This window comes from Puccinia triticina, chromosome 6A (assembly GCF_026914185.1).
Source record: "Puccinia triticina chromosome 6A, complete sequence".
NCBI lineage: Eukaryota > Fungi > Basidiomycota > Pucciniomycetes > Pucciniales > Pucciniaceae > Puccinia > Puccinia triticina.
Genome location: NC_070563.1, coordinates 7,794,242 through 7,820,992, shown reverse-complemented (window position 1 = coordinate 7,820,992; position 26,751 = coordinate 7,794,242). Strand labels below are relative to the sequence as shown.

Below are 26,751 nucleotides of genomic sequence, written 5' to 3'. Positions count from 1 at the left end.
TCAGACCTTCCCTTCTGTCAAACTTGTTGAACAATTCTTCCCCACAAAACTCTACTCCTTCCTTCAATGCTCCCAACAACGCTTTGGCTACTTCGATTGAAGCAAAGCAGAAAGGGTTAAGCTTTAGAACCGGTTGCTCCAATCAACACGGAAGCATTGGCTTTACCCCATTCTTTGACAAAAACCTCAAAGAACTGAAGGCCCCAATTCCCTTAACCATCTTCAACCGCAAGTGGCAGTCGGATGCAATGTCTCACCAAGCATTGAACCGGCCCAAATCCGACAAGAATGCAGCTGAGAAAGGTCTCCAATACTACGGTTATCCATATCCGAGCGAGTGGACCTTAACGTTGGGAGCATGGACGGTGGCACACAGAGAATTCCATGTTTGTGTTAGGGATGTGTATGGTTTCAAGATCTTTGCCGACTGGCTCTTGACGCACAAAGCACACTGCAACCGGATTCATTCGAACTTCTGTTTCTTGGCCGCGTTCAGGTACAACATTCAGATGCGCGCCAACACCTTTGCACACCACATCACCATAGGAGATGAAACCTTTGTTCCCAATATCTCAGTATTCCGTCAAGACATGGCGGATCAGGTGTATGCAGATGTTAGGAAGAAGAATGAGATAGACTTCAATGATAATCCCTATGTGGTTGGAGGCCTCCGTAACAGATGGGACCCATCAACAGGAGCCCCAAAAGGACAAGCCGCCAATAAATTCACACCAGCTCCCCCCCCATCATCTGAAGGCTCATCCCAAAGCAACTATCCTCAGGGCCGAGGTGGCCGCTCTAGAGGCTACTTTGGTGGCAATAGAGCTTTCTATAACCCTACAGGCGGCAGGACTCAAGGAGCCCCAAACAACAACAGATCTCAAAGAGAAAGAGGTGCCGGCAATCAACAAGCACCGATGTGAGACCCACTCCACACCCCATTCTTTGTTTTCTTGTTTCACACTTGAATGTCCTTCCTTTGTCCTCCTTTCCGTCAAATTATCTATTGTTATCTAACATCTCAATTTAGAGCCTGCTCCGTTGAGACACCAGTTACTCATTGTTGTTCCTTTCCTTTGTCCTTTGATTTCAAATAATGCAATTACCTTAAACTTTTTAGCCCACTTGAATTGACTCGTGTGCCAGACCACTCCCACTCTAAGAGGATAAGAGTGTTACCAGTTAATGGTAAATTACGGTCAGGTAAGTTGACTCAATCTCTGGATTTCAATAAGTACCTTGCCCAGTGCCGTGCCCTAAGACTGCACTAACTGTGTACAATTCAACAGACACTCCTTGGCCAACTGATGCCGTCTGCAAGATGAACATAGTTGAGTGGGAGCATGCCCTGTCCTCAGCCAATCTACTCCCGGAATATAGCGACGTCCTTGATGGATTCAAGAACGGGTTTGACCAGGGCATCCCTCCTCACACCCTGTCACCACCAATGAGATGGTGGACCCTGCCCAATCACTCTTCCGCTACGCTTGCAAGGGAGAAGATAGAAAAGTCCTTCGCTGCTGAATTAGCCACAGGGAGGATGTACGGGCCCTATACTCACGAGCAAGTGTCCAAAGTTTTTCCCTTCTTCCGTTCCAGCCCTCTAGGAGCAGTGGCGAACGGAGACGGCTCAGTATGCCCAATAAACGACCTGTCATTTCCAAGGTCAGACCCCAGGATCCCTTTGGTAAACTCTTTCGTCAACAAGCTCAACTTCACGACGACTTGGGACAACTTCAAAGTCGTTGCCGCATTCTTCAGGTCATGCAAGAGGCCATGCCAGCTTGCCTTGTTTGACTGGGAGAAGGAGTATCGCCAAATTCCCACGGCCCCAGAGCAATGGCCATATCTCTTTACCCTCACTTTTGACAATAAACTGTTATTGGACACTCGGATCACATTTGGCGGTGTAGCGGGTTGCGGCTCTGGCCAGCAGACGCCTGGAAACTGATTATGCTACACGAGTTCAACTTGACCACCATCTTCCGTTGGGTGGACAACAACCTGTTTGTGAAAGAGATTGACTCACAGGTAGATATGGACGAAGTGGCCGACAGGTCTGGGGTGCTAGGGGTACAAACTAACAAAACTAAGTACTCCCCCTTCGGAGACAAACAGAAGTTCCTAGGTTTTATCTGGAATGGTCGCGAGATGACCATCCGGCTACCAAAAGAGAAGGTTGAACAATGCCTCAAACAATTAGCTGGCTCCTTCCTAACCCCCGGAATGGTCTTCACCTTTGACAAAGTAGAGTTCATGGCGGGCAGGCTAGGCCATGTCACTTGCTTGTTCCCTCAACTCCGGTGTTACATCAACGGATTTTACCGCTGGATGAATAGCTGGATTTTCCGCCACCACCCGCGCCAACCGCCAATCTACGTGTTGGATGATGTAGAGCGTTGGATTGATACGTTAACAACCCAGAAACTTACTCGGCTGGTAGCCTGTCCTCATCCAGTCAATATAGGTTGGGTTGGTGATGCCTCCACCTCTTTCGGCATTGGTGTTATAGTCTGCGGACGCTGGGCCCAATTTTGCATCCAGACTGGTTGGAACTCAGATCCCAGCTACCCACGCAACATCTCCTGGCTCAAAACTGTAGCGGTTTGCCTGGGCTTGCTGATCCTGGTGTCACTAGGAAGACATCAAGGTAGGGTTTTTTGGGTGGAGACAGACAATACATTGACCAAATTGGTCATTGGGAGACGGAGGTCTGGCAACGTAGCAGTCAACAAAGAATGGAAAGTCATTCAGGACCTCCTGATATCCCAGGAAGTAGACATCAAAGCGCAATGGATCACTTCCGCTAGCAACCGCGCTGACGCACTCTCCCAAGGGGACCGCTCCAGGCTCCACAAGAGCAACTGGATCCATGTAGATTTACCTATTGACCTGCATAGCCTGCTCTCCCCCGTTGATTGACACATCGTGTAATGATGATCCGTGTCTTTTCTTCTTTAAATTGTTGGTATTGGTTGTAGGTGTACTGGCTCCAAACCCTTGTTGTCATATCCTTCCGTCCCAAATCTCCTTATCAAATTCTAGCAGCGCCCCCTTTACCTCTTCCAAGTCCACCGAGAAATGCCAGTCCAATACCACCTACCTAGCATCACGGCATTTCTATCCAATGGCTGCACCATCACGGTGCCAACAGCGTTAGACATACACATGTTGTACCACTGGAAATGGAATACCCTACTCACGTACAACGCAGGCGTGAAGAAGTATATCCGCTTCAAACGCACCACCTCTGACAAACGTGTCCTCCTACCGGCAACAGAGAAAGACATCTATCATTTCTGTTGGTGGGCAGGGCGAGCAATGGGCAAGCAGGCCGCACGGGAGGTGACGGCGAAAACCGTAGCCCGGTACTTATTTGGCTTGAAGGTGTGGCATCTTTACTACGACCACAGATACCCCTCCGAATCCGCCTCAAAATTCATTGTCCTTCTATGCTCTTTGGAATGGCTAGACACCAAATCTCCCACCCACCCCCCCAAATCGGCCATCCACCTGCACCATCCGGTGTATCTCTACGCCACCTGGCGAGGCGGTGATCCCTTCAAACGCGCGGTTCTTGATTTGGCCTTGATCACCTTCTGGGGGATGGCCCACTTGGCTGAGCTAACGTACTGGCACAAGTCAACACCCCCGGACGCGGCCTCCTCCCTCCTTGTGAAAGACGTGCAATTGTCCTACCCCAAAGGCGAGTCCAATCCACTGGCAATCTCCCTGGCTTTGAGAGGCGCAAAGACGGCAAAACCGGGTGCCCCTCAATTTGTGCATCTAAAACCCGTGAAAGGCGCCCTGTGCCCTGTGGCGGCGGTTCTCAGAAGGTTAGCGGACTCCAAGCATCCAGAGGATAGCCTCTTCGGATACCCCACGCCGACAGGACGCCGCCACCTTACGCGCCCAACGGTGGTCTCACTCTTAAAAACAACCTTAACGTCTGGTGGTTTCCACGGCATCTCGGGACACTCATTTCGAGTTGGGGGGGGCCTCGCTGCAACACACCATGGGCGTACCAGTCAACCAATTGTGTTATTTAGGTCGCTGGACCTCAGACTGCTATAAGCTCTATCTGAGACCATACCACCAGGGAAAATGTGATGACAGCTGGTGGCAGGTGACATTTAGTAAAACATGTTCAGACACCTGAGCTACTGTGGCAAGACTCCACTATCAAAAACAATGACCCCTTTGTGGTGGGAGTCCCACTCAATGGGGTTTGGAGTATGATTGGAGACTGAACAAGAGTCTTCTTCACATCACCTGCTCTCAGGTGACCTCAATTTTTCCCTGGTGTACTCTCCTTCAGAGAAAAGGTCCGCCTTGGCTATCTTGTCAAAGTAATCTCATGTGTGTGGTTGGATTGTAATCAAATTACGAGTCAGGTCTGTGCTTCCCAGAGGTTTGGGCTCACCTAATGTCTCAGGCTCTTAGAAGCCGAGTTTATAGGGCTCACATTAGGCCCTCCTCAAGAAGCCTCCTGCTAAAGCGCTAAAGCTGTCTCGCGGAGGAGTTGCCACTCAAGGCCCGCCGCAATAAGAATGCGCGGGCGCCCTGGACAGAAGAGCGGCTGCGGCACGCCTTTCTAATCCAAGGCGTGAGTGGGCTCCTCACGCAGCCAACCCACACATTGGGGAGCCTGGAGCTAGTTGCATGGACAACGTGGTCGGGCTCCCCTAGGCGGCTGAGTAAGGGCTGAGACCCTTCTGGAACTCAGCCTCTGAACAATGTACAGCTACGGCGCGTCCTCCATGGACTATCTAACTTAACAAACTCCCCCTCATGCAGGGCTGAGTGGCCGCCGACCGCAGGGAGGGACTTGGGACTAATGTGGGGGCCGTGGCGTGTAGACCAGGGCATCAATAGATGCTCTGGCATCTTGGCTCACTTTCTGTCTGCTCAGAATGTTGATACATCCTGTCAAACAAAAAAGAAAGGATAAAGAAGCCAAACATAAACTGGCTGTGCTTGGACTCAAGCAACGCACCAGATGAGGGTTGTTCTGGCTTGATTGACTAATTTCAAAAATCCACCAAAAATAGTCCGGCACAGGGTGATTACAAAAAGACAGCACCATACAGGGACCTTAGCACAAAAAGGCAAGGATTTTGGGCATAACTCTCAGGCCAAAATTGCCTGTAAGGCAAGTCCCTCCCGAGGGAAGCCGAAGGCCTCCATCTGGGAGAGACTTTAAGTTAGGGATACTTTGCTCAATCAGTGAGGAAAGAGAACTGTATGGTCTGTGACAGGTGTCACAGTCAAGACCTAAGCCAGTGCCACAACAAAAAGGAATATTTGTACAAGATCTAGAAAGCTGCCAAAAGGTTGTGGCACATTGAGATGGGCAAGTCGATCTTCTATCAAGCTGGCTGGAATCCAGTGATTCTAGAGGAAAAAAGATTCTAAATGAGATGCCATTGACGAGTAGAACGCCAATCCAAAAGTTTCTCGAGCTAGGGGTGGATGGATGTTAACCCGACTTTTGGAAATGGACGTCGGTTGACAAGTCTAAACTGATTTGCTAAAAACTTGCGGGGTAGCCTAAAATGAAAGTAAATAAAGAGATCTCAAGTCAGGTCTTCAAGCACTATTGAATGCATTTGTGAGCACTTAGTACAACAGATCGTCAACGTACACATTCATCAACGCAATGCATCAAGTGAAAGAGCTCTTCCACGCAATCTTCTCCCTTGTCACCCTTGCCACCTAAAACTCGTTCTTGGCAGTGATCAAAGTGGCGCTTGTATTTCGAGCACTTGGATTCCGCACATTCTATCAAAAAAGAAACAAGGGATTGTTGGCCAAATCAGCACCATGTCTTCCACGCTAAAAGAGCGATCACTTATTCCGAAGAAAGACGCTTACCCTCTCGGATTGCTGGAGCAGGCTTTTTAGAATATCAAAACCGATGGTCAGAAGCAGTCCGCGGTAAAATCAATCAGGATTGTAGACAGAGAGACACTCACATCTTCGGGTTCATCTTCCTCCTCCTCCTCCTCCTCCTCGGTGGCTTCCTTGGCTTCGGCCACCACCGTTGGGGTGAAGTATTGGGTGATCGCACTAGCCACGTTCGAGCATACCTCGGTGAATGATGTGGCTGGTGGGGAAGAGGATGTTGATGAGTTTGAGTTAGTCATCTTGATGCTGGTCGATGCTTGATGGTGCCGGTGGTGAGTTGTGAGTCGTTGGGTGTTCGTTTGCAAGGAGAGGGAGGAGGCTGGAGGTTCGGGGAGGCTCGTTCGGCCGGAGCAGGAAGACTTGCGCTACTCGATCCGGTCGAGCCGACATCGTGTACTCGGGGTCCACGGGACAGATGGGACTTATGTACATATTTATGTATGTAGTTGCAAAAACATTTGCTGTTGCACCAGCTTGAGGAGGTGGGAAGATTATACAAAATCAAGGAGGCCAAGAGGCAGTCAAAAATTGGTGGGTTGGCTTGTTCAAACTGCCATCAATTGGACGTATTTCAATCCCGGCAGTGCTTGTATGAAGAGTACTATATTACCCTCTGAGTTGGACCCTGGATGATGGGGTCTCAATATCACCACCTGTACATCTGCCAAACCTGATTGTTCGAAGGCTCCATTCCCTCTACTGACTAAATCATCAACCCACTAATCTGAGACAGCACACTAATCACATCGAGCCGGGAAATCCAAAGGGAGTAGATATCGCCCGGTTGAACCTGCACAGGGGACGACTTGCCAAAGAGAATAATGCAGCGCTTTTTCAATCTCGCCACATGCCTGGCACGTGGTTGTGAATGCAAAAAAAGAAGAAAAAAACGAGCTGCCTGCATAGGAACACACGTAGAAAGGGTATCCGACAACCAAAGCAGTTGCACTATTTTCCTTTTCACTGGGGATAACACATAAAAAACATGAACAAGAATGCGTGCCGAGACCAAAAGAAAATGATAAACTGTTGCTTTCGATATTGCTGTTGATCAAGCGTCCCAATCGCCCAAGGTGAACGAGTTCTCCGAAAAGAATCTAGAACCAACATATTGGAGGTCAGTAAAACCAGCAAAGATAAATCATATCTAATTCAAGCCGAGAATCAAATCAAACAAACCTAGCACGAATATTTCGACCGCCAAAAAATCTACCATCAAACGTTTTAACAGCTTTCCAGGCGCCAACTAATCCGGAATACACGATAAACACTCGGACTTTCTCCGAGGGATCAGCGCTATCGCCTCGTTGAACGATTCGAACAAAACACCTTTCCACGATCCCATGTTTCCTTGCTTCTTCAGCTGTTGACAAGTTGAAAGACGAATAAAGTGGGTATTTTAATAAAATAGTATGGAGTAAAACAATCTACGAGAACAGTGGTGTAAATTCTAAAAGATTTGATAATCACACAAAAGACTGACCAATTTCTGTTGCCAACTCATCATCCACCTCCTCAACCGCTACGACATTCGTCAGATAGACGATCCGGGTCGGCTCCCCGTACCGGATCTTCTCTTCCAGATCTCTCTGGGATTTCGCCTCATCGATCACCACACCTCTTCCTTTGGCCATCGATCCGATCTTTTGCGGTCCCGCCGCCCCAGGCATGGCGAGATCACCAGGATTCTCTTTGCGCTTTTTGCTGCCGCCAGGGGCCGAGGGGGCGGCTGCTACCGTCAGGATGCTCGTTCGGCCTGATTCATTGGCTCCTAATCCCTGTCCTTCTTTCCAGCCGTACTTATCCATCAATCGCCGGGCGAAGTCGGGCTGGCCCGGACTAGTCGAGAAGGTCAGCAGTAATCAGTGGTTTACTTCGTTGTCCAAATTTGGACAAGCTTGCAGGGATCATATGGACAATGATAATGGTGAAGATATACTAACGCTTTGTTCGGTGCCTCAGCGGTTGGCCCCATTAAACCAGATGCTTGGTTAGGCTGTGGAATCGTCTGCTGCAGCCCAGTAGTATTGATTGCTGAAGGTTTTGCACCATTGAGAGCGGCAAGCTTGGCTGCAATCATCCTAGCTTTAGCTTGAGCCTCTAACATTGTCGGAGGCGGATCAGATGCTAGTTGGGGCGGTATGGATGGAGGGGCTCCGGGTGAATCGTTACCAGGTATTGGCGAAACACCGGGTCCCCCATTGTTGGAGTCTTGTAATCTTTGAAGACGTTCCGCGATAAACTTTGCACGTGCCTGAGCATCAGCAACGGATACAATTGGTCCAGCGCTCGTTGGCGGCGGCTCTGCTGATGTACCGGACTCAGCCATACCAATTTCAGTGCCCGTGATATGCTGTGGGGGGTTATAAGGAATGCCTTGAGACAAGGCTACTCGACGAGCATAAGCCTCGTCTCCAGTTTCGGCGCGTGGCATCGAAGGAAGCGTTCCCAGTGAAGAAGGGCGTTGGGTGTTCTCATCCTTCGTGCTAGATTCATTATACTCTGGAGGTGGTGCAAAGAAGTTGGCTATTACGAAATTGGACGAAGTCACGTAAGTGCTATCCAATCCATTAGAAAAGTAGAAATGCATCGCTTACTTCGAGGAGCCGCTCTGGCATCATCACTACCGCTGCCATCATCATCAGAGCTGTAGTACGAACTCTCAGACATTTCGTCCCGCTCTTGGCGCTGTTGACGCTGGCGTTCAAGTCGTAAGGCTTCGCGGCGCTCTTCACGTCGGCGCTTGATAAAGTTCATCCATTCATTCTGACGTGGTCAAAGCACCATGGAGGAGGAAGTGATCAGCTTTTTGAGATTGGAAGATTTTGACCAAATCTGAAAACAGAGACTAACGTAATCATTAGGTCGAGCCGGGTCATAATCTTCCATGAACAAGATTGCGGGGTCTACTTCACGGGTTTTCCCCTTCTTCTTGGACTTGAATCATCAATTAGATTATCATCCACCAGCTAGCTATTTTAGCCCCTTGGACATCGTTTGTCCCGGTGTTAAGAAATTCATAGGATGGCGTACTTTTTTGGAGTTTCTAGCAGCCCTCAGGGCCAATTTGCGACCGGCCTCTGACTGTCCAAATCCATTGACATCGCCACCCCCACCTGTCCCAAACTCATCGTCGGGTAAGGTAAGAGGCGGAGGTTGTTCCAGTTTCTTTTTCAGGAGCTTATTAGAATTCCCGGAGTTATTGGAGGGTACTAGTCCTTTCAAGGTTGTTGTTTGAGCAAGCATTGCCGGAAATGAATGCTTGAAACCCGGAATGCTAGAGTCAACTTTCTCAACGGTGGTTGATGCGTTGAGAGTACCCGCGGATGCGCCAGTGGCGTTGGAACTTCCAGGAATACGCTCGGGGGCGTGTGCCGCAAGAAATCCGCCTTTCCGCGCAAATACACTGGGAGCCTTCGAGGTCGGAGGTGCTGGCGCTGGTGCATTGAGAGCCGCCTTGGCACGGCCAGGAATGTGCATCGTGCGGCTAGTTGGATTACTTGGGGCGACTTCGTGATCGTCATCAGGTGCAAAAGCAGTAGCGGCGAGACCGGACTTGGCGGTAACTGAGACCGTGGCGGAGAATGGTACCGCGAAAGGCTTGGTAGTTGATTTTGCGGGCTGTTTTCGAATCACCGGCGCGAATCGGAGGGAAGAAGACCATGAAGAAGCTGATGCTCATAGATTAGCAAGCAGTCCAAAAACAAAATATGCCAGAATTTTTAAGGTGGCTGAAGAGTTTATACGAGAATCGTGGTGTGAGAGGACTGCATTTTGATATATTTTGATATGTTCTTCATTGATTGCGGAGGCGCAAGAGGGGGGAGCGGGCCGGAAGGAAATCGGAGCGAGAAGGAGGTACCGCTTTAAGAGTAAAGATGCATGGAGAATGGACGTTTAAGATGGATATGGGTTCACCTTTAGACTTTTCGTCATCTTTCTTGGTATCATCATTTGGGTTATTATTATTGCCCAATTGCTCGTCCTGATCGATATTGGTGCCAGTTGTGTTGGGGGCCAATACTGTCGTTGGTTGAGCAGAGTCGGAGGCCGAGTTTTCGATAGGCTCATCCGTCGTTTTCTTGGCTGGATTCGATCCACCCAAAGATATCCCGGCGTAAAGACCACCTCCTCCACCGATTGAAGACGAGCCTGTTCCACCAGCCGATGGGCCGGAGAAGGCGCCAAACTTAAAACTCATCGGATTGCCGGATCCTTTCAAGAGTGACCGACCAAGCGATTTGAGAAGTTTAATTTTTCTAGGTCCTAACGAGATGATCGATTGCAGATGCGAATAGTTGATAGTCGATAGTTGGCCAAGTTAAGGTGTCGGGAAACGTTGAGAGCCAGCCGCAACGGGGCCGAGTAGAGTACAGAGTTTGACCGATCAGCTGTCACATGGCCTTTCAGCGGTCAAGTGACAGCTTCCAAAGTTGACAACCTACGGGTGCACTCTGACGCTAACTTAACACAAGTCCCCCCTGGTGGGAGCGCTGGGGGGCGGCGAAGCCGCCCCTCCCGCAGGGAGGGACTTGCGCATTATCCCAAACTAGGTTTCATGGGCGGCTCCGCTGCCCTGTGACTAATGGTGTAATAAAAGAAAAAACTTGGGGGCACCAAAAGTAAGCCAAGGTGTGCTTCTGAGGGGGAGGGGCGGGGGGGGGGGGGGCTTTTTTGGTGCATTCTCAGGAATTTCATACATCTTAGTTGCTACCCTCCCTTACCCAGGAAAAACTTTATCCACTTGAAGTCCTTACAAATGAGGCCAAGAAACCCCATTCATACCATTATGGGTTTTTTGCCAAAAAAACCATACATTTTCATTACCCCTATTTACAGGGGGTTTCCTGGCTGAAAACAGCCAAATTTTCAGGACATTTCACTTGTGACAAAGCTTCATATATGTTGCTTCATCCTTGTCCCAGTTAACCCCTCCTCCAAGCAACCCTTTTGCTATTCATCTATTTTTAAGTGCAAGGGGAGGTGTTGGTTTGAACTTCATTCAGACCCAGCCGCTTTAACCATGTAAAGCTGACACCTATTGTTTGTCCTCACATGTTAGTATAAACTGTGATTGACTACAATGATATGTTATAGGAAATATCTTTGTTCCACTTGAAGCAGTGCGCTTTGCAGAGATGAATTTATCCTTGCCCTCAGAGTACTGTCTTGATGCTGTCACATGACAAAGCATTAATTAAGGCAAAGAAGTTCCATGATATGGTTGTGGTTACCCTTCTGCTTGAAACCTAGTGGTATTTCACGTAAGGAACACATTAAAGCAACACCAGCCTTAGTTGAGGGCTGTTTTTAACTAACAGCTCTTCACAAATAATTATGACCACATTGTAGAACAAGATTCAACAAGATTTTTAATGGAGGTTTTATTGGAGAGGTCAGGCCATTTTCTCAAGGCAAGCGCTAGAAGTTCCAAAAGTTGGGAGACATGCTAAGAGAGGATATTAGCGGATACAGGATTCGTGGGAACGTTTGATCAAAGCTAGGGGAGAGGTAGAGTTATTACTGCTTAAGGTAATTGTCACACATGTCAAGGGGAAAGGATCATAAATAAGTGAGGCAAGCGTTGCCAAACTAAGAATTCCTTGTAGAGGAGAAAAAAACTCAAGATTCAATGTCAGCAGATCTAACCAGGTCAAAAAGTACGCAGACAACTCCTATTGGCCATGTCTTCTTCGCTTTTGAGCATTGCTGGCAGGAGCTTTAGCTCTTTTTTGGGATGTTGTAGGAGAATCCCCAGTCACTTGGACTACTTCCAGTGGAGAGCCACTTGGGCCAACCGCGCCAACAGCTACGACTTCATGCAAGGTCGGGGTAATCACAGCATTATTGTTCTTGACTTGTAATGTCCCAACCTGTTGCTCAGCTTCAGCTTCCAAAGAAGGGATGGATGAAGAAGCCCGTGCACTGCCAGCCCACCGGACGCTTTACACAACATTCAAAAGACATAAGCACAATGTGAATCGGGGGGAGTAGATGCAACAATTTGGTGAAATCCTTCCAGGTCTTGCAGGACTTCCGTTCCTACTTGGGGGTGGTGGAAGGATGGCACCGCGGTTGCCACTTGGTGGATTAATCCAAGTGAGGGCAAGGACCTTGCAGGGAAAACATGGAAAATTCAATTGAGCCCAAAAACAAACGTTATTGATTATTCAAGTAGACAAGATACAACATGGGTGAGAGCGCCGGTTAGAGTAATAAGGTATATATGTAGGCAGCCGAGAGCGGCTGCTGAGTAGAGAAGCTAGTCGGATAAGACCAATATAGGAGATAAAAGAAGAGTGATGTCCAAGAGCAGCTAGGAATAAGATGAGAGCGGAGATAAAAGAAGAGTAATAGCCAAGAGCGGCTAAGAATAAGATGAGAGCCCGAGAGCGGGCAGAGGAAAGGCCATTAGGTGGCCTAAAATAAGGTACCGGAAAAGGGAAGACCGGTGAGTCTTCACAATGTATTGAGGTGTGGGGAAAAAGTATAAAAGCACATGGCCTGTACCTGATTGCAGGTCATTGCTTGGCTCTTGCTCGGCGCCAATTGCTTAAAGAGCCAAGCGATCCAGGTCATTTTGTATCTGTAGTTTGTTGAAAAATTCAGAGGGGGAGGAATGCTGCCAAAAAAAAATTGGTTGGTGCGTGTCGGTCCGCTTAATGTTAAACCACTAATTTTATGCGGGAGCAGAAAGTTCATTTGGCTGAGAGGTTTTTAAAAAATTTATAGCTCCTCCCCCAGCCTCTCCACCAATATGCCCTATCTGGACCCTGTGCTACTTTTATTTCTCTACAATTTGGTCTACTCAGATTTTTCCTATCACAATCTGTTGACCTTTTCAATAGATCAAAAATTCACAAGTCTTCCAAATGAGGCTCCACTTGTTTGGGACTCCAGGAGTTGTTTGTCTGGCTACAAGATAGATGAGTAGCTCAAATTCCTCGCAAAAACAGAACCTACAACTCTGTGTATTCAGTTTTTTTATATTAGTTGGGATTTTTAGTGTAAAGTTGCGCAAGGCATCCTACTGTACAGCCTTGCCCGCAAAAATACATTTGAGACGCGGGCCAAATGTACGTCCCGTCATTTGAGTAGTATGTCATGTAGATGACATTTTTGAGCTTTTTGGATGATGTAGATTCCAGTTCTAAGTGGGCTAAGGTTTCTGACCAGCCAAAAAAAAAATCATTTTTTTTGGGTCTGAAATTACAGACATTGGCCTAACTACATAATGTAAAGCCATACATATCAGCTTACATATGCTAAACCCATATGTATGGGTGTATTGCACCAAGTCCATAGATATCGTACCTCTGATCAACATTCAAACACGTCCGATCAACATTGGAGGCCCCCTGAGCAACATTGGAGGCCCCCCAAGCAACATCAGAGCACCTCCAATGGCCCTGAGGTGACCCAGCTGGGCAATTTGGGGCCCTCATGGCAAACATGGAGTGTACACCCGGGGAGTCCTTTGACGAGGATATCCCGAGGAATCCTCGTGGATTCCCTGTAGTGCCCCTGCGTGAGGTTGGACCAGCGGCTGCTGGTCCACATGTTCACGTGCTCTCCACCAAATGGATCACAGGGACACCTTGTGATGGCCCCGAGGATTCCACAAGAGCCTTTGGCTGTCCGTGGAATCCCCGATGACTCCTCGTGATACCCATGGCAGCGTCGGGCTCACGGATAGATCACCAAGCCCCAAGTGGTCGGCTCCCCGAGGAATCAGCGTGATCCTGATGGGCGGGTCAAGCCCACGCATGGCCCACCACACATTGAACGGTGGAATCCACACTGGACGGGGGTGTGCTACATCCACGGTTTTCTGGTGCTAGTAATTTGAATTGAAAGCTACCACCCACTGGGTAGCAACTGCTGCATTAATTAGATCAATTCAAAAATTAAAAACAAAATTTATATACAATATTACAACAGCAGATGATATATCATGTTCATGGTGATTAAATAGGGAGAATGAGCTTGTAAGTCCCCTCAACCTCACCCTCCTCACACGTTGGCAAGTCCATCTTGGTGCGCAGATGTTTGAGCCACCATTTGGTGGACTTGGTGTGGCTGATGGCCGAGTGGTGGACAAATGAGTTCTTGAGCTGCTGGTGAGAAGGAGGATGAGGTTAGGCAGCAGAAGGGGCTTACTGAGCAGGATCGCCAACAAGGGCTCACTGGTGGCGGTCAAGGGCCATCTTGAGCTTGTGCCCTTTACATGCAGCCTCTTGCCTCAGCGAGTGCAATGATGCTCCGTAGGGCGGCGATTGCAGTGGGGGAAGCGCGCAGAGCAGGCGCTGGAGGCAGTAGTAGGTGGGCATGAGGTGGGGGTCGACGGTCTGGTTTCTGCCGAGCTTAACTAAGCCACTTGTGGTGAGTGGGTCTGGGCGGCAGCCCAGTCTCACCAGAGAGGCTTACGTGCAAGAACACAAAGCTCGCATGAGACAAGTGTGATATAGAGCCCGGTTTCAACCGTTTCTCTTCTCACGTCTACGCCCCTCACCCCAATTTTTTGTTGTTTTGTTTTTCTGAAAGTTTGCCATGTCAGTTATTTTTTCATATTTTTCTTATTGTTGTTTTTAATTTTTTCATTTTTGAAACTGGCTTGCAAGAAATACAAAGAAATTATTTATTATAATGAAGAACATCACATATGATGATGACTAAGGTTAATTAATGAAAAAATGCTGAGTTAAAGAAAATTAAGCAATCATTAATAACAGCTACATATATTACTGAGTCCAACTCGGTAAACACTGATTGAAGGCAAGTCCAAGTCAGGGAAAAAAAGCGGAACACAACTCCTGAAGAACCTAACATTCACAATCACCATGGCGGACATACAGATGAATCCACCTTCTGGCGGTAATGATCAGCCGGATACGCTCCCTTCAACGTCGCCGGCAGATGCTATCAGTGTTACAGAAGACCCCTTACCCTTTGAAGATGTCTTGATCAACCACACAGAAGAACCTTTGTTGGGAGGATCTGGACAAGTGCTCAACAATAAATCGGGTGAACTTACCTTGAAAAAGAATATCACCAACATGACCCAAGAACGGCAAATTGAAATGTTGAAGAACCAATTGGCAAAGTTTTATGGACCCCAGGCGAAGTCCAACTAGATTCCGTCATTGATTTGATTAACCGCCGCAATACTTTTGTCCTTGCCGGAACTGGAGTTGGCAAGAGCCGGATTGCTGAGATGTACTGGGATTTATTTCCCAAATATAAAAAGCCGATCGTGTTGGTATTGAACCCTTTGGACTCGCTTGGCAATAATCAGGTAAGCACTTTTGTCCATTCAATACAAAAATCCCACAAACTAAACCGTGATACATACATAGGTACTGGAAACAAGAAATCTGGGAATATCAGCAATCAATCTCACAAAAATGAACCTGAATTAGGAAGTCGAAGAAGAGATATTGAAGGGGAAATATTCTTTCATTTACCTGGTGAGTTAGTAGATTGATTATTTCTACTGTTTGGATTTGAGCTAATGGTTTTGAAGAGCCCTGAGGTGTTGCTAAACAATGCAATATTTACCAGAATTTTTTTCAACAAGAGCTTCCAGGATCATGTTTCGTTGGTTGTGGTGGACGAGGCACACATGATTTATGTGTGGGGCTTGGTTGCTAGTGGAAAATCAAAGAAGCTCCTCTCGCATGGCCGCCATCAGGATCGGGCTGTTTTTTTTCCATTGTACGGAGACATTGCGGCCAGGCTTTTAGGAATTAATGCGCCTTTACTCGGCGAAAATCATGCAGGCGCTTTTTTCTTTGGACCTGGCACCAAAGATTTTAAAACTTTGCCGGCCTCCTCAAAATCACCAGTGAGAGGGACCTGCTCCCTTAGCCACATCATACTACTGACACAGCGAGTCATTGTAGATGGGTTCAAGCCACCGCTGCTGCTGCAGACATCGGAAGCAGCGGAGAATAGTCTTTCGACTGCACACGAACTCCCAGATACCCCAAGATACGCCCGTGCCATCCGAGAGAGCGTCGGATAAGCCATGCAGTGATCCCGCCACCACTTCAGAGGAGTGGATTTATTGGCAATTGACTTGCTGTTGAAGGCAAGTTCGGCTTTGAGGAAAGATTCTATTTTGTTTTCCTGCGGAGTCGTTTGCTGAGTCATACGGGACGCAAGCCGTGACATGAGGGAGTCTGAATCGGGTGCTGTTGTATTTTCTAAACATGTGATCTCGGATGGGTCGGCCAAGGTTGAGCCGCAGACTGGTTTTTGCTTGAAGTCCAGGAACCAACGGTTGAGAAGTTCAAGACAATCCTTGACCTCTTTGCTTTTGGCTCCAAAGACCAGTTCAAAAATATGGATCCGAAAGCATGGATGAATAAGAGTGGCAAGTAGCAGCGTCTCACAGTCCATCGCCTCCGCCAAGTACTTTTCAACCCGCTTGAGCATGGCATAGTACATTGGATACAATGGGTCCTTCTCTTCGGCGCGATCGAGCTTTCCGGATAGCTGCTCCTTAAGCTCCAAATATTTAGGAATCACGTGCGCCCCGGTGGGCTGATTCCCTTCCATTTGTGCGGTAAGCGTAACAAAAACCTGTCAATGGTCGTATGATCAGTGGCAGTCAAGTTGTGTAAATTAATTGAGAATACACACCTCAAGCTCGCGGTTTAATTTGTCAATCCAAACCCAATCCCGAGGAGAAAAATGCACGTTGTCGAATACCCCGGTTTCTTCCTGGGCTTGATCTTCCTTGAGAAGTGCGTCAATTACTTCTCGGGCATCAAGTGCTTTGCGGTGGCTCTCGTATTTCACATTCCAGCGGATCCCGTAACCCGCAATCAATGGCGCCACCTTAACACCCATCTTGTTGGCCATGCGATTGAAACTTGCTCGCTGAGCTGCAGACCGGGTGATTTTTTTGATCACAACATCCAACTTTGTCGTAAGTGCTTGAAGCATGGTTGTATTTGCATGTTTTTCTGTGACTGGTTCATCGTCAGGATCGATTTCGGAAGCTGGAGTGGGAGTGGGAGCCACATTGGTATCAGACAGCTCATCATCAGCATTACCGTAGTCGCTTTGAGAAGCGCAATCGTCTTCAATCAGACTTGTCGTGGCCATTGGGTCCAAATCAACGCCCAAGGCTGAACCAGACGACTCCGAGCATAAAGTTTCAACTGCATCCTCGTCTTCCTCGACAAGTCTCCCTAGAACGGGGAAAAATCCAAGGACCGACTCCTTGGCTTTTGCTGGGGGAAGCGTTTTCAGTGATAAAGAGGCCAGGCCGGCATTCACAATCAGCGCTAGCTTGTGACAGAAGCAGCGGACGTGCATGGTCATCGGATCCCACGAGCTGGTCTCCGGTGGTTCGTTGGCGTATATCAAGCTATACATCTCGCTGGCCATAGTGTTGTTGTTTGAACCGGAATCAGTAGTCTGTGCCAACATTTTTTGGAACAGTTTTTTTTTGTTGAGGAGGCTAGCAATCGGCCGTGCAAGTAAATGTCCATGATGCTTCCATGGAATCATCTTGAGAGTTAAATGTCGGACTGTGTACTCCCAGTCCAAATTGATGTAAGCCAACGCGGCCCCAATGAATGCGAATCTGTTCCCCTTTGTTGTCCATACGTCATGGATAAGGGTGAACTTTGTATCAAGGTTCTTATGAAAAAATTACATGCTACCAATCAGTATCAAAAAGCAAAATTTAACGAATAGCAAGCACATGTACTGTAGCGTACATTTAAATCATCAAACACATTTTTTTTCAGCATTGAGTAGAGTCTCTTTGACTCATCGGCCGACCAATGTCGTGCAAACAGAATGGCCTTGTTGTTTGCATACAGAAAAGCTGCACGAAGGTACGGATCTTCAATCCGTGTCCATGGCAGCGCCTGGCGAATCTGCCATATCATAATCAACTGGTTGAGAACCCGGTTGACAAATGATGGCTTGACCTGAAGAAATCCACTAATGACGGTTTGCTTCGGATCACCCCCACCCTTAGCTTCAGTGAGATTGCGTTCGGCAACGGAGGGTGGTAATTTTGCACCAGCTTCCTTGGCTTTTGATCGGTTGACGCAGCCAACACTTTTGTTTTCCGACTGAGTGGAACCGTCCCAATGGACCTTCAAGTTGCCATTTGAGGTTGGGTGCGCACGGACAACGGTTTTACACCATTTGCAGCGGTAGTTAATCTGAGTGTTGGGCTTGTCATTTTTTTTCCAAAAAGGTTCGTGATCAAATCAAGTATATGATCAAACTCCTTTTCCATTTTTCTCTTAGCTTCGCAAGGCTGAATTTCGATAGATTCATCTGATTCCTGACTATAGTCATAGTCTTCAACAGTCGTGTTTGCCTAATCAAAACATTCAAAACAAATCAATCACAAAAGCTTTAATCACCCACTCGTTTAATCAATGGAAATCATATTCACACGCACAGATGCCTTTTTGCTTGGTTTCTTGGGCTTCGTCTTCTTTTTTCTGACAATAGCAGGCGCCACTTCAGTTGCAGAGGACTCGTCTTCAATGATTCGCTTTTTCTTGGGCTTAGCTTTTGATTTGGATGGGCCCGTTGACTGAGCAGATTCCGAAGCGGGGGCTGCCGGCGTTTTGGCTGATTTCGTTAAACTGGCGCGAGAATCTGAGACTGTTGGAATCATGTTTGGCTCCGCAACCACCGATGATGCTCTTTTTGAACGGCGGAGTTGAGACTGGTCAGTTGCATATCCACTAGCATCCAGGTCTTCGGTACCTTTCTCTGACTGAGTTCTGGGGTTCATCTTGGATGCAGTTAAGAAGATAAAGCTGATAGCAAAGTTTCAAAAAACCAAGAGTGTTTGGATTTACTGGTGATTGGCAAGCAACAGGGGAGCGCGATTTCGAAAAATGTCTAAGCTTCAATGACAGGGGGGAGTCGCTGGGATTAGCAGCGCCAAGGCCCAACACAGTCAGTTGTACTGTCGGATTCCGCGGAATCCAACAGTACAACTGTGTGGGTACTGTGCCCGAAACATTTCAGATAGAAGAATGCAGGGGTAAGCTGACACTCAGCGGTATGTAGAACACTTCCCCAGGGTAAAGCACAATACTGGGCATTATGGCGCGTTAGTGGCGCTACGGTACCCAGAAATAAACAAATAAAACTAGAAGATTGTGATACAATATGGAATGCTAAGGATTCCTGTCGTTACTAATTACCGTAACGATGGTTTGCAGTAACGGGACTAGTTACGATATGAAAAAACGCTCAATAATGTATCATATCGTAACTACCCAGTGTTTCTAGAGAGCCTAAAAATAACTGAAGAGTCTATATCTTACCGCAATGCGGAGCTCAGCCGACCGGAGATTTGCATCATTTGGGTGCCGATGAAACATTTGCTAAAGTCGTGTTATGACCTCCTGCAACTATACGGGCCACGTTCCTGCATCCCCAACAAAGAGATAATACCAGCACTGATCTATTCCACTACTCAAAACCTTACCATGCAAACTTTGAAGGTTATTCACAAGGCTAAACAGATCCCAGGTGGCCACGGAGATGCCAACAGTTCCTTTGCTAGGCGGTTCCACGCATGTTTGGGTGATGTGAGAAAGCAAGAGACCACGACAAAATTTGCGGCTGGTGAATTTCCTGTAATCTTTTGTACGATGGCACTAGGCCTGGGCCAGAATTGGAAGCGGGTTCGATTGGTTTTTCACATTGGACGAGGGGATCCCGCATCCATCTGTCAGTTGATTGGTTGCTGTGGGAGAGGGGGATAGAATGGATTGGCCATTTTGTTTGTTGAGCCAAATCGCAGATCTGGTAAGAACAGGGTTGAAGAATTCACTACACCTACTTGACAAACCAATGGTGAGAGGATGGATGCTCTGGCAATCACTCCGGTCTGCTTGCAAATTTGTTTTGCCATAGATGACATGTAAGATATTCCACCTAGAGGCGTCAATTTCTAGAGAAGATAAACTTACAATATTGTTACATTTTTCCAGGGTTGGATATGTACCATTATCCTGTGAGGATCCCAACGTGATCCAAGAACGTGCGCGCCAAAGGGAGATGATGTTCCCTGCATGTTTGTGTTCCAACTGTGAGCCAACAAAGGTATTGAGTGTTTTGGATAATTTTCAAAGATTCCAAACGTCAAACTTTGATCAGTACATGGAAACAGGGGAAGACTTACCAGACAATCCTCTGAACACAATTTATGCAAGAGAATCTCAACGGCCGACGTACCGGCTTGGATCAACCAAAGCTCTGCTTGCGCCGGTCCTGGAAGAACTGGCTAATCAGCTGGTGGCAGAGTTTGGCCGGTTGTTTGAGGAAACATTCAATGTGGATACAGCAGAAGTGCATGTTGAACAGATTTTTGAGATCCAGCAAGCAAGAGCGTTTGCGCTTGCTATCAAAAGAGGCCTACCCCTGATGGAAATCACTCGAGTTATTGGTGGAGAGATGATTGATGGGCAGATGAAGCATTTGGAACAAACCGTAATCAATATATATTGCGCTGGAAATGCTTACCAGGATTACATAAGAGGAGGCCGGGGAAATCACACTCAAAAAAGGAAAATTACAGAAGTGGACACCTCAAAGTCAAAAAAACCTCCAACAAAGGCCAAGATAGAGAGAGAAAGGAAGAGGTTGAAATGGCTAGATGATCAAGTGATTCTAGAGCAATACAAAAGGGATAATGCAGAAAGACTTTGAGAGAAACATACTGGACCGGAACCTGGGCCGACTGAAGACACAACAATAGATCTTGGGCCGACTGAAGACACGACAATAGTCCTTCCTTTGACTGAAATTAATTGCAACAGAGAAAGAGTTAGCAATTTGAGAACCCCAAAATCTAAAGCCACAACTATACCTATATCTGACCAAACTCAAGACACAACATCATCCTCTTTGTTGTGAACTTGCCCATTGTTGTCAAGAACCTCTGTATCATCAATAGTCTGCTTGTGGAGGGTGGTTGCGGGGCGTAGTCAATTCATTTTGGTGCTTCCTTTCTTCACATCCGATTGCATCACTTTGAACCCATTTCTGTAGATGTCCACCACCTCCTTTTTGTTTGTTCGATTTGATTTGGCGGAGGTACAGAAAATATTGTACTGATTGTCCATTTTGATGAAGCCAAGCATTGAAGGCATTGAAATAGTGTTCTTGTGCGACTGATAAATATGATCTTGACCACATTGTTTGTTAAGCGAGTCCAGGAGCGCACGTAGCTGTTGAAGATGGAGGGATTTTGTTAATAAACTGTTCAAATAAGGAATAATATTGAGTTACTTACAACAGGGATGGCAAGGGAGTACTCATCTTTCAGCCAATCAATCTTTGTGCCCATGCCCGTGTTATTATAGAAGTACTTCAAGAAGAATTTTTGATTTTCTAGGTAAAAGTCTTTAGCCAAAAAATGATTTGGCCTACCTGATGGAGAAATGAGAAGGGAATGCTTGAGGACTAATCAAAGTCAGGGGGGAAGTACTTTTGTGAGTAATAGATACATTTGAGGCAGGTCAATTGCATAGCTTGTGAGACCTTGGATTCCCATGGCCATAACCGACCATCTCTTCCAGATATTCAATACACGCCTGATATTGCCCGCTTTCATTGCCCGGTTACATTCGACAAAACTAGAGAAATCACGCAGGCGGAGTAGCATGTTTGCAAGGCATGGCGCTTTGGGATTCTTTGCTTTCAAAAGGGCCTGGGGGGAAAGAAACTTTTTGTAGACTGAATCAATTATGCTAACAATATTGCTTGCTTTCATGGAAAGCTTTTCTTTGGGGAAAGCATCTGTCTGCTTCCCCATAATCAACCTGAAGTAATGAAATGAATTGGGCAATCAAGTGTCAATAAGCCAACAGAAAAAAACAGATGATAAAACAAGGAAAAGAAGAGTACAGGATCATACAGGATCAGATAAGCAATTGTTGCTTCTTGGACCTTCTGTACCTGCACAAGCATCAGTGAGAAGTCCTTCTTGTTGAGGACTTGATTTTATTTCACCCCAAGAGCCTCAAAGAAGTGCCAGCATCCAAGGTCTTTAGAATCCAAGCTGTCACCAAAGTGCAGGGAAATGATCGCCTGCGCAACATTCCAGAGTGTGTGTGCCCCACCAAGTAGAATGAAAATATTTGACATACTTTCCTCCGGAAGATTGTTCGGTTTTCTTTGTGCTTTTAAGCTGCTGAAGTTTAGACAGGTGCCTAGATCACCTTTGAGGATCATGAGTCTAGACGCAAATGTTGCAGGTGTCTGTCCGCTTTGTCGTGCAAGCCCTTCAAGTACTTTGCCAACTCCTTCGGAGCTGTTGTTGGATGCAATCATCAGCTTGAGCATGGTGATGTCTGGCTTCTGAGTGTCTAGAACTTTGATTGGAGGTGGCTTCAGTGGGATGATCGGTGTTTTATCCGTTGCCTCAGCAATGTAGGTAATGAAAACACTAGCTACTTGACTCTTCAATACTGATCAATAGTGGGAACTTTCCTCCTTGGTTAAGACAAATTTCCCGGGTGAGATCGTTTCCTCAGCAGAATTTGCAATGGCCATCTTGTAAGCTTCAATGGTTAGGTCTTTTGGATCAACGCTAGCTAGTATTGCGGGGTTGGGATGATGGAGGTACCCCCAGGTCCCGTGGAACATACTGCTTTGGTTGTTGACTGATTTGACGTGGACTGCTTCTTGGAAATCGAGGTTGTCTATGCAAATCAGTGGGCAGAAGTTTGGAGACAATGGAGGACCTAGTTTCATGTGGTTCTTAATTGTTTGTTTGGCTTTCCTTCCAAGCGTGCGCAACGCCAAATGAGCAGTCTGACGAGAGGAGCTTAATCCGATAAAATTGAGATATTTGTTGACCCGGTCAAGGATTCCGCAAGCTACAAAGGTTATTGAATTTTCCAACTGCATTGCATTTTTGCGCTGGTTGGATGCAAATGTGAGCATTGAACACATTGTTTTAGCTACCTGCAGGACAGATAAAAATGCAACAAAAAGATTTATTAACATTGAATAAAGGCAAATCAGGTTAATAAGTTGACTTACTACGTGGGCATGATGGATCTTAGCCGCAGCTTTAGTGTCCTCGTCAAGTTCAGCAGGTTCGTCAAAGGGGCCCCGCAGCGAGTCAGCGTCATCCTTGTCATCGTCTTCGCCGTCGGAATATTTGTCTTGAACAGCTGATTGGTGCATAATTTTGGACTTGAGGAGTCTGTAAAGAAAAGGATGCTCTTTGTCCGTCATTTGCTTGTCCCTGGCCGCTCGGTTTTTCTCGCTGAAAAAGTCTGGCTTGATCTTCGTGGAGCTGTAGTACAATCCTCAAGGCTTGTCGCGTTCCTTGTTGACCTTAAGGATTTTCTGGGCCTGAAGAACAAAACATAAACTCAGTTTGGGATGAGTTGATGAAGCAGGAGATTGAGAGTCAGTCCCAAAAGAATCACAACACATACCTGGCCAAGGATAAAATCGCTCCAGTTTGTTTTGCCAGGTTCTTGAGAGCAAACCATGGTTCCAATTGCATTAAGAAGAATTTTTGTCTAACTTAACTAAGTCCCTCCTCTGCGTGTGGCTGGGGGGGGGGGGGGGGGGGGGGGGGGGGGGGGCCGACCGCAGGGAGGGACTTATACCCAAAGCGGGGGTGCTCGCCTGAGAGCATCGGGCGGAAATCTGGTTGAACTTTGAGAGGCTGTAGCTCGCTCTTTATGCGAGCTACATATGAGGTTCCGACCATCGATGGATGCGAATGCATCCTGTCTGTCTTTCTATCGACTCCGTTATTGAAGAGAATCACTCGAACAAAAAATCAAAGGAGAATAAAGGGAAAAGCAAATTTCCCCGCTCGGACCTGCGGGGCCAGGCACCGCACAAGAAGAGGGTGGTCTTGAGGCTTGCCTCTTTCTTCAAAAACCAATCAAAAAATCCCTTGATGCTATTGCGATGAGCTGAAGAGCTTAAAAATTCAATGATGTATATAGCTGCTTAAGTCCCGACAATGGGGGGGGCAGCGTTGAAGCTGCAGGCTGGAAAAATCAAAATGTAGATTTTCATCCTTTTTTGGTGGGTGCTCTGCCACCCAAACAGTCGCTTTAGGCGTAAGTCCCTCCCTGCGGGAGGGGGTGGCTTCGCCACCAGCCAAACTTAAGCTCCACCCAAATGAGTTATCCCCCGTACCACCACCCGAACTCCGAACTCCGACCTCCCGCATAGGGAGGGACTTTGTTAAGTTAGAATTTTTGTTGAGTCCCAGCGTTCATTTGACCAAAGACAACGCCTGCTAACTATGTTAATGTCGTCTTGCTCCACAAAAGCAAGGAAGAATTTCTTTGGGGACATGTTGACCGAGTTCATCACGTCGCAAATGTATGAAACCTTTGATGCCTGGGTTGAGAGATTAGCGGGTTGGTCGGGGGGAGGGAGCATCTTGAATTACCGGAGGGCTGAGATCGGAAGGGCGAGTATTGTGATCAAAAATTTTGATGTGGTGATCGGATGGCAATTATACAGAAGTTACCGTGTGATGTGAGCTTCTCGGTAGATGTCCCCCTTAAGCATAATTATGCTTTTAATGTGACCGCGCTCGGGCCTTGTGATATGATCCTCAAGAATCAAAGTTCAAAATGTTGAACTTCAATAATTGTTTTTCACTGGATGCAATGCAGATTTTGCATTAAAAAAAATGCAGAAAAATAAAGAACATGTAGACGTATGACTTGTTAAAACCTAGAAAGATTAGGTTGAGTGAAGAGGGTGTGGTGACGCAAACAAGGCTGACCTCAGCCAAACCTTGGAATCGTCTCACGCAAGAAAGGTGCAATTGCATGCAAGTCCCTCCCTCCGGTCGGGGTCGCTTTGCAACCAGCCAAATGCTGCACGCCCGCACGGAGGCTTGGGACTTGTGTTAAGTTTGGGTTTCTGCGTGGACAAGAGTGACAGTCAGTTGGTCCTGCTGCTGTTGGTTGTGGCTGCGGATTGTGCTTACTTGAGGGTGAGTTGGATCGCTTGCTGGAACGGTTTCTTGATCTGTCGGATGGAGACTAGTGGGTCTGCAGCCTGGATCTGGCCCTTGGCTTCGGCGAGGTTGAAGGTGAAGGGGAGGAGTGTGGGGTGTCTCTGGCAGGCGAGGGAGGTTGGTGGCTGCTTGGGTGTGCTCGGTGGTCTCTGTGCGGAGATGGGCAAGCTCGCAGTGGGAGATGTCAGTTCAAATCGGGCAAGTTGTTGCTTGCCCTGGGAGTGGTTTGCGTGTCCTCAAGTGGATGCGCATGGACCGCAGCAATTGTCACTGAACTAACCCTAAGCGTCTCTGTCACCATTGGAATCCAGCAACAACTGTGGATTCCTTGTCTGATGGAAAGACAAGGAAATCCCATTGGACACAATTCTGTGTTCTTGTTGGCTCCACCGGGCGCCAAGGGTGGCCGTGGATTCCTCGTCTGTGCTATCACAAGGAGACCCCGAGAGGGTGGAGACAACTGGGTATTGCCTCGTCTCCACCCATTTTCAACTGGGTGGTGATACCGACGGGGGCCGAGTGAATTATATGTGGGTTTCACGAAGTCGGTGTCACCCGTTGTATCCACAAACCCGCTCGCCAGGAAGTACCCCCGGCGTGTACTACATATGTACACCGTGATCCCAACCCATCACAACCCCTTTTCCAACTGATTTTGGCTGTGAAAAATTGGGAAAAAACAAAAAAACTGGCGCTAAAATTTCGGACGGGGGTCCCTGGGGGTATTTCTTGTACAGTAGGATGCCTTGCGCAACTGTAGCAGATCCTTTCTGCTCCTGCTTGAATCAAGACATAACTCATAAGCCTCTCCTGCGGAGAGCCCCCCGGGCGGGTTCCCCCGGACCCTCCGCCCAAGAGGCTTTGTTAAGCTAGACTCTGACGTCTATCTGACGTTGGCATTTGCGTTGGTGCACACCTTACTGACCCTGCGCTAAGCCAACAAGGGATTGACATTGGGATGAAATTCATTGTACATGTTGGCTTGATCCCAGCGTCTGATGGGGTTTGTATGGCTCCCAGCGTCAAACTGAGCAGTTGGTTTGATGCCGGCGTCAAATGCAAATGTCTACCCGCCCTTTCTGGCCGGTTGTTTGTACTGACCCCAACAGCAACAATGGGAGCTAATCCCTAGCTTGACTCCAGCTACCCAGCTAGCTCAGTTATTTTCAAATTTATTTACAATTATAGGTTTAGTGCAGGCCATATCTAGGCAGAAATTCATACAAATAGTAAAATCATGTATATATATATGAGAGCATAGTTATATTTCCTAGGTAGGCAGGCCTCCACTACACAAGGGTGAAAGCGCTGCGCTTCAAAAAGCGCAGCGCAGCGGCTTTGGTGGCCGCTGCCCTGCGCTGAAAGTAGCGGCCCTGCCCGCTGCGCTACCGCTTTTTGGGTCTGGAAAGAAGCAAAGACCCGCTACTTTCAGCGGTAGCGCAGCGGAACCATCGCTGCGCTACCGCTTTTTGAGCTGGCCGCGTAGCGCTCCCCCGCTGCCAGCCAAAAAAAGCGCAGCGCAGCTTTTTTGGTGGCCGCTGCGCAGCGCTGAAAGGAGCGGCCCCGCCCGCTGCGCTACCGCTTTTTGGGTTGGGGAAAAAGCTGGGCCCTGCTATTTGCAGCGGTAGCGCAGCGGGGCTGGCGCTGCGCTACCGCTTTTTGGGCTGACCGCGCAGCGGTTCCCCGCTGCGCTGCGCTAAAAGGCCGCTTTTTTGTAGCGCAGCGCAGCGTTTCAGCCTTTCACTACACCACAGGTTCATTTTTTGAGATGCAGTGCACTGGCTTGACTGTGGGGTCTGAAACAGGGTGGACTTTGTTGAGGTGTGAGTTGTTAT

General features: G+C 47.6%; 2 protein-coding genes across 2 annotated transcripts; both read right to left on the bottom strand.

The window, feature by feature from the left end:
* Positions 1 to 5,517: 5,517 nt before the first annotated feature.
* On the bottom strand, positions 5,518 to 6,146 carry PtA15_6A895 (uncharacterized protein; the record flags this gene model as incomplete). Its single annotated transcript, XM_053170647.1, has 4 exons — positions 5,518 to 5,550; positions 5,645 to 5,781; positions 5,875 to 5,896; positions 5,976 to 6,146. 4 exons carry the CDS (start codon positions 6,144 to 6,146, stop codon positions 5,518 to 5,520), a joined length of 363 nt encoding a protein of 120 aa, XP_053021818.1.
* Positions 6,147 to 6,958: 812 nt separating this feature from the next.
* On the bottom strand, positions 6,959 to 10,108 carry PtA15_6A894 (uncharacterized protein; the record flags this gene model as incomplete). The annotated part of the gene is made up of 8 exons (XM_053170646.1): positions 6,959 to 7,004; positions 7,087 to 7,270; positions 7,391 to 7,746; positions 7,851 to 8,433; positions 8,505 to 8,673; positions 8,761 to 8,844; positions 8,941 to 9,578; positions 9,826 to 10,108. The coding sequence occupies 8 exons, from the start codon at positions 10,106 to 10,108 to the stop codon at positions 6,959 to 6,961; spliced, it is 2,343 nt and encodes a 780-aa protein (XP_053021817.1).
* Positions 10,109 to 26,751: the final 16,643 nt, after the last annotated feature.